Below are 7,154 nucleotides of genomic sequence, written 5' to 3'. Positions count from 1 at the left end.
CTTGATAAATTTTGATAAATTTGATTATTCTAATTTGTAAACATTTAAGGTCCCTTTTCTCAACTAGCAAAATTTTCACAAATAAACTCTTTCTAGCCATCTATTAAACGTTACGTTTTTGGTGAAAAATTCAGTGTGAACCTTTAACTTACATAGCTAATATCAGCAAATGCAGTTTGCTTGCGTAGTAAAAGTCACTCACGCCCTTTATGATAGAAAAACCGTAGTTAGACTGTTTTTGGATAAAAGACAAAACAATTTGTATTTTCATTTATTGGACAGATGCTTATTATATAATTTTTTAGACAAAAAAGCCCATCATACAATTTCTAAGTATAAAAAATTGCTTTTATGATAATTGCTTTTTTGTGATAAAAAGTTTGGCGAAAAACTCGTCATTTAATTCCAGAGTGCGGCAAAAGAGACTGAAAAAATTGTCTTACTATCGAAAAAATGCTTATTTTGTTTTTTCATACAAATTTTCTAGTCCATGAAGTTGTATGATAAGCATTTTTTGTCTACACGGGACCTTAAAGCTTACCCTTACAACGTGTGCTTGCCCTTCACTTTTAAAGTGAGAAACCTGAGAACGTTTTCTTACATTAACCGGCCTAAAATAAAAAAAACCTTACGCTTTGTGTGTGTGCGAGGGTCAATCTACAGGCGGGTAATAGGAGTAGTAGGTTCTCTTTTTGAAATTTCAGATCCAAAAAAAAGGATTTTCAAATACTAAATAGATGCTAAGACAATCAAAATAATTTTAAAAAAATCACATGTGTTGATTTCGTTTGGTTCGTCTGATACATTTTATGAAAAACTCAGGCGGCGTAAAAGCTTCCGTGAGCATGATTTCATCTGGGCGAGTGCAGGAGATAAAACTGTCAATTTTTTCAGCACTAAATAGAAAAAAAAAGATTTTCAAAGCTCTAATTTTGCACTTTTGAATAGGACATTTTTTTGTTTAGCTTTTGGTAGATTTAGTTAAATATTGAATTACAGCCCGTTTTGAAAAAAAAACAGTACTAAGATTCCTACTGTTACACTATTGCAAGAGCTTAAAAATACTTTTGCTTCAACTCAATATGATTAATTAACCATACCCGTGTTTTCATTGGGGCGCTATTTTGCAGGGGAAAAACCAATTTAGTTCTTGAAATGCTTGGAGCAATATCTGTTTTACAAGCGAAACTGAGCTTAGTTGTGCCTTTGGTTTGACTTTGCTTAACTGTTTCGCAGTGTGTTTAGCAAAATATTAAAACTTTTAACCAGACTTTATCGAACTTTTGTTTGACAGTAAATAAGTTAGTTTGAACACTTTAACCGAAGTGTCTGTCGCAATTAAAACAATTAGGGTTGAAGTTTTCAGTTAAATCAATTATTTCACAAACACTATTGAAAAATGGAACTTTATTTTACGAATGGCGAAGTCGCCATAATAACTGGCGCGGGTTCTGGAATTGGTGCAGGTACAGCTGTGAGGTTTGCGCAGTTCGGTGTCTCCGGTCTATGCCTTTCAGATTTAAATGGAGCTGGGTTGCAAGAAGTTCGGAAAAAATGCATTGAGCAGTCGGCCGGAAGACTCGATGAAAGCACAGTCATTACAGTAATAGGTCAGCTCTAAACATTAAAACTGCATTCTAAATGCCATGCTTCCTTTTTAATTGCAAGCATAAATTTTGCTTTCTAAAAGTAAGATGAAAAATTATGAAAAATTATCCTTCAAAACAAGATAAGCTAACATATCATTAAGATATTAAAGTTTAATTTGATTGCATTCAAGGTGATATCACTGAAGAAGAAACTTGTGCCGCTATTGTTGACCAAACAAAAAAATCTTTGGATCGAATTGACATTTTGATCAACAATGCTGGCATTGTCGGTGTTGGACTTGTGGAGCATTCACCAATTTCTCAGTTCGACTGCTTTATGAAGACAAACCTACGCTCTGTTGTAGTTCTAACCCAATTGTGTATTCCATATCTTCGCAGAACGAAAGGATCAGTTGTGAATGTCTCTTCAATAGCCGGAGTTAGATCCTTTCCGGGACGATCTAATTATTGTATGTCAAAAGCTGCTTTGAATATGTACACAAATTGCCTGGCTGTAGAACTGGCGCCAGATGGCGTGCGAGTTAATGCCGTTAACCCTGGATTAATAGATACACCTATGATTGATAAACACGGATTAGTCGGCGAGCAGCGCAAGAAATTTCTAGAAGACAACAAAAAATGCCACCCATTGGGAAGAGTCGGCACTGTAGATGATGTCGCAGACTCAATTTGCTTCTTGGCTAGCTCCAGAGCTAGCTTTATGACTGGAAATTTGACCTTTATAGATGGCGGCCGGAATTGTCTTTGTCCTCGATAAAAATGACACCAGATGCTCTCGAATATGATTTAATTTACTCAAAAGAAAGTCAATTTAAAACTGGTTGATTCAATCAATATGTTGACAATCAAATTAAAAAATAAAACTATATAGTCAAGATAGTATTTGCGCACGGGTTATCGTACAAGAACAATTTTTATGAAATGTGAACTCCAAATCACATGGAAAATTTCACCAGAAACTCGAAAACAATTTTCCATCCAGCAGAATAGAATTTTTGACTCCACTCGCAGTTTAACTAAGTTTCTGTTGAGAAAATCTATCGCATCTAAAATTTTCTCATATTCAACTAACTTCAGATAAAAACATTTATTAGTTTTTTTTACAAATAATTTTTATTTATTGTTTCTTTTCTGTCAGCTTCCTGTCCTTGACCGACAGTTTCTTGCCCCTTGGGTTCAAATTGCCATGATATGCTTTGTTGAGTATATTCTCATATAATTTTGATTTTTTTTAAATCAAACTGTACAAAAAAATTCAAAATCCTAACAATTTTGAGAATTGGAAATGTAACTCTAGGTGTATTTTTTTTCGTTTCTTCATAACATCCTCCCTCTGCATCCTGCTTTCTTCATGGCACGAAGACTACTGATGAACACAAGCGCTCAATCACAAAAGCGCTTCATCATTTTGTTCATCCGAAACACCTTGGAGGTGACTCCTTTTAATTTTAGCCTACTGACTTGCTTTTCAGTGCTGGTATATGGCGGAAGTAAATTTTTGCAATCTGCTTAAAATTCAATTTGTTTCTTCAAAATTAAAACAGTTCAAAAACAAAATTATTGGATCTAAATTTTGAAAAGATACAGCTTGAAGAAACAGTCATTTAGATAAGATGTATTAAAACTTTGATTTCCAGACGAGCCAATTTCTTTCACGCTTTCGATGTTTTCTTTGCAATTAATCAAAAGACAAGGTTGAAACTAGTGAAAAGAATTTCTTTATAAGAGTTTTTGTTTGACCAGTCACTCATGAATTGTCCAGAAATGTTTATGTTCAGGGGCGGATTCGGGGGAGGGGGCGGGCGTTGATTGCTTCTTCTCAGGGATTCGACCCCCTGCCGACCCAAAGGGTCACCCCTTTGTACTATTGTGAGATATCCATTTTTGGTGACGGATCCTAAAATTTTAATAACGGTGCATTTGGCGCCAATATATACTAATTTTGAGGGGGGAGCGCGCTCCGAAAAAATGCAATTTTGTTGACAAAATTTTCCAAAAAGTGCTTTCGAACGTCTTTTTTGGTCCACTTTTTCAAAATTTTGCTTGCGGCACTGAACATTAGGCCAAAACAGGGATTTTTTAGTGCTTTGGTCGACCTAAAAAAAAGGGACAATTTTTTCGAATACTTTTGAAAATCTGCCCCCCCCCCCCCTCAAGAAAAACCTAGATCCACCCCTTTTCATATTACTGAAAAAATTGTCATGAACATCCCATAAAAAGAATATAATAATAAATTCGTTCACGAATCAGGCACATTATAAAAATTTGTGGATTACGAATGCACAATTTTAGTAGCGCATATTTTTGTTTTTATAGAGTCCAAATTTTTGTTTTTATCCAATCGAAACGAGAAATAGTGCATGAACCGTTTTTGTTGATGTAGATCTAAACCATAAAGATCAAGAATTTTTGTTTATCATTTCTTAATATGAAGCAAACTAGTTACTCATCAAAAAAGTATTCAACCCAGTTTTTACCAAAAAAAACCTTTGCACAGAAATCAGTATCATGTAGATACAAGTCTCTGAGTTTATGAACAAAACTGTCTTATTAAATTGCTGGGCCTTGCATTACCTTTAACAAAATTGTTTAGTTTATTTTGACAATCTTATTGAAAAGAAGACTGACTCGCTCACATACTTTTCAAATTAAATTTATTCATAATAGATTTCGTTTATAAATTTCTTATTCGCGTGTCACTCGAACTTTGCATAGTTAATTCTTTTGATGTTAAAAATTTACTCACATATTTACTTGTATGTTCTTTTTTTTATAAATTTTAAAAGTTTTTTTAAGACTTCTTTTGTGTGTAGCTCATATATTGAGTAATTTTTTTCGTCTCGTCGATCTTACTTTATTGAATTTTCTTTTCCTGGTAATTGTTCCTATAACAGAAATTGTTCCTTCTGTAGTTTATCTAGATTTTTTTGAGGTGCAGCCATAAATCGGTATTCCATATTGATAAATTGGCTGTATGTACTTTTTATAGACTTTCATGAGTTGTTCAACCGATAACATATTTCTAATTTGTTAGAGAAATGAAATGAATTTTGCGCATTCATTTTTCATAATTCAGATATGTTAGGTGAAACTCAAGATGCGATCAATTTGAACTCATAAATATCTAACATTATTCTCTGCTTTTCGGACATTCCCTCGAAACTTTATCAATGGTTTCAATTTCTTTGAGCTGAAAACAATTGCTGTGGTTTTGCCTTGATTCGTCGTAAGTTTATTTGCTGCTATCCATGCTTCTATGTTATTCAAATCTAGATCATAGTTTTATTCCGAATTAGGGAAACTATGTGAAACAAATAGCTAATTGTCCTTTGAACCTAGTACTAAAACTATAGATTGAAGGTTACACAATGTTGCAAACTTTTACAAGGCTACAACAGCGGAATGGAAACTTTTAGTAACCAACAAAAGGCGTACACGTTTTAAAAGTTATGTCAAATCATACCTGAAAATAAATGCTACATAGGAGTTTTTGACGATTATTTTAACTCAGGGATGAAAATACTTAAATAAAGGCAGCAGAGTTTTGAAATTTAATCCGTCTTAGAAATTGTTCCAAAATGGTTCAAGGAAGCTTATATGCTGTAATTGATTTGTTACAAGGAGCAAAATTAATTGTTTTGTATTTTATATGGCATGTGGGGGGATGATTTTCATAGTAAAATTTCAAATTTTAGAAAAAAAAAATAAATTCATTTTTTTTTAAATTTTCGTTTAATTTTTTTATGTTGTTTTGTTTATAGCTATAGCGACTGATTGATCGATAATTGTTCCGACTTTTGTAACGAAACTAACAGAATATTTGATAGTTTTTTTCTTAATATCATTCAAAAAGTATTGTTATTTTGAGCTTAATTTTGAAAAAGTATTTTTATTTGTGATCTTTTTTTGTGATGTTATGAGGGCTTAAAGATTGTCATTTTGGCCAATTTGGGACAATTAACGCGCGATATAATTCGCGCTACTAACGCGTAAGCGGAGATTTAATCTGTCTTAGAAATCGCTCCCGTTCCAAATTGGTTGAAAAACCTATGTGCTATAATTGATTTGTTACTAAGAGCAAAATCAATCACTTTATACTTTATATGGGGTGAGGGGGGATGATTTTCACAAAAAATCTCAGTTTAAAAAAAATCATTTTTTAGATTTAATTTTTTTCAGGTTATTACTGTTCCATAGAGAGACAGTCGGAACATTCAGGGTTTCTCCCTGATACGAGCAGTCTTGTTGTTCCGACTTTCGATACGAAAGTAACGAAATATTTGTGCTCGGGTGTGTTTTTTTTCTTCAGATAAACTTCGACTTTTTTACTAGCCATTTTTTACGGATTTTTTTATATCGTTCGAAATGTACTTATGTTTTGAGCTTAAGCTTTAAAAGATACTTTACCTGTGATCATTTTTCCTTGAGTTATAGGAGTTTACAGATTGGCATTTTTGCCAATTTGGGACAATTAACGCGCTATATATTTTGCGCTATTAAATCCATCCTAGAAATCGTTCCAAATTGCTTGAAAGAAGCTTACTTGCCATAATTGATTTAATACAAGGAGCAAAATCCATTCTTTTGTTTTTTATATGGTGTTTGGGAGATGATTTTTATTTAAAAAATTCAAAATTTAGAAAAAAATTGTTCATTTTATTTTATTACATTTAATTACTTTATGTTATTACTGCTCCATATACCTTAAAAGGTAGTCGAAACATTCAGGGCTTCGCCCTGATACGAGCAGTCTTGTTCTAAATGACGCTCAAGTTCAAGGTGATTATGCGCAGAGTATGACGGTAAAAAACTCAAAAACTGTCAACACGGCGCTAGTCCAGCTTTCATATAACTAATAAGATTCACTTTGCCAATTTTATTTTGAAAATGTTTCTGTTCATAAATCGAAAAGATTTAGGGCTGCAAAACTGTCAGGTTAAAATTAAAGCAATTGATATGGGGAGGGTTCTCATGCTTGAAGGACCGAATGCTTGAAAAATTCAACCAATCAAAATCGCTAAGCGTTTCTATTGGCTAAAAGCCTTTCTCACAAAATCGAAGTCAATATTAACAGAAAATGTATTAAATCAGAGGAAAATAATCAAAAATATTAAAAATACTAATCAGCCGCAATACTATTCAGATAATCATCAAGATTAATGAGGTCAAAATCATAAGAATTTTTCAGTCTTGAAAACTCATCTGCTTATTATTTAATCGGTCAATATTAACACTAATGGTCTGGATTTATTTTCTTACTTTGAGATTGTTGCGATTTACTTTGAAATTTTTAATACCCATTTCTGATTGGCTGAAAGTAAGCTAAAATTAATTTCAAGCATTCGGTCTTTTAAGCAAGCGGGACGCCACCAATTGATTTTAATTAAAAACCCAACTTTATTTTGTACAGTTTTGCGATAAACTTGGTTTGAACAAAGATGCCGCGTAATCGATTTAAACTGTACGAAACACCACTGTATCTATAAACGGTACTAGGGATTTTAGCAGACCGCGTTTTTTAGCCGACCAATCTTTTAGCAGACT

General features: G+C 33.0%; 1 protein-coding gene across 1 annotated transcript; it reads left to right on the top strand.

Annotated features, from left to right (window-relative positions):
* The first annotated feature begins 1,399 nt into the window (after positions 1-1,399).
* LOC134852017 (3-oxoacyl-[acyl-carrier-protein] reductase FabG-like) lies at positions 1,400-2,367 on the top strand. Its single transcript, XM_063868294.1, has 2 exons — positions 1,400-1,610; positions 1,781-2,367. Exons 1-2 carry the CDS (start codon positions 1,400-1,402, stop codon positions 2,365-2,367), a joined length of 798 nt encoding a protein of 265 aa, XP_063724364.1.
* Positions 2,368-7,154: the final 4,787 nt, after the last annotated feature.

This window comes from Symsagittifera roscoffensis, chromosome 7 (genome assembly GCF_963678635.1).
Source record: "Symsagittifera roscoffensis chromosome 7, txSymRosc1.1, whole genome shotgun sequence".
NCBI lineage: Eukaryota > Metazoa > Xenacoelomorpha > Acoela > Convolutidae > Symsagittifera > Symsagittifera roscoffensis.
Note: the sequence above shows the minus strand (reverse complement) of the source record. Positions and strands in the feature narration are given on the sequence as shown.

Excerpts from the sequence above, each read along its gene's own strand:
- LOC134852017 (XM_063868294.1), top strand. The coding sequence starts at position 1,400 with ATGGAACTTTATTTTACGAATGGCGAAGTCGCCATAATAACTGGCGCG. Across the intron at positions 1,611-1,780 it reads CACAGTCATTACAGTAATAG|GTGATATCACTGAAGAAGAA; the intron begins GTCAGCTCTAAA and ends ATTGCATTCAAG.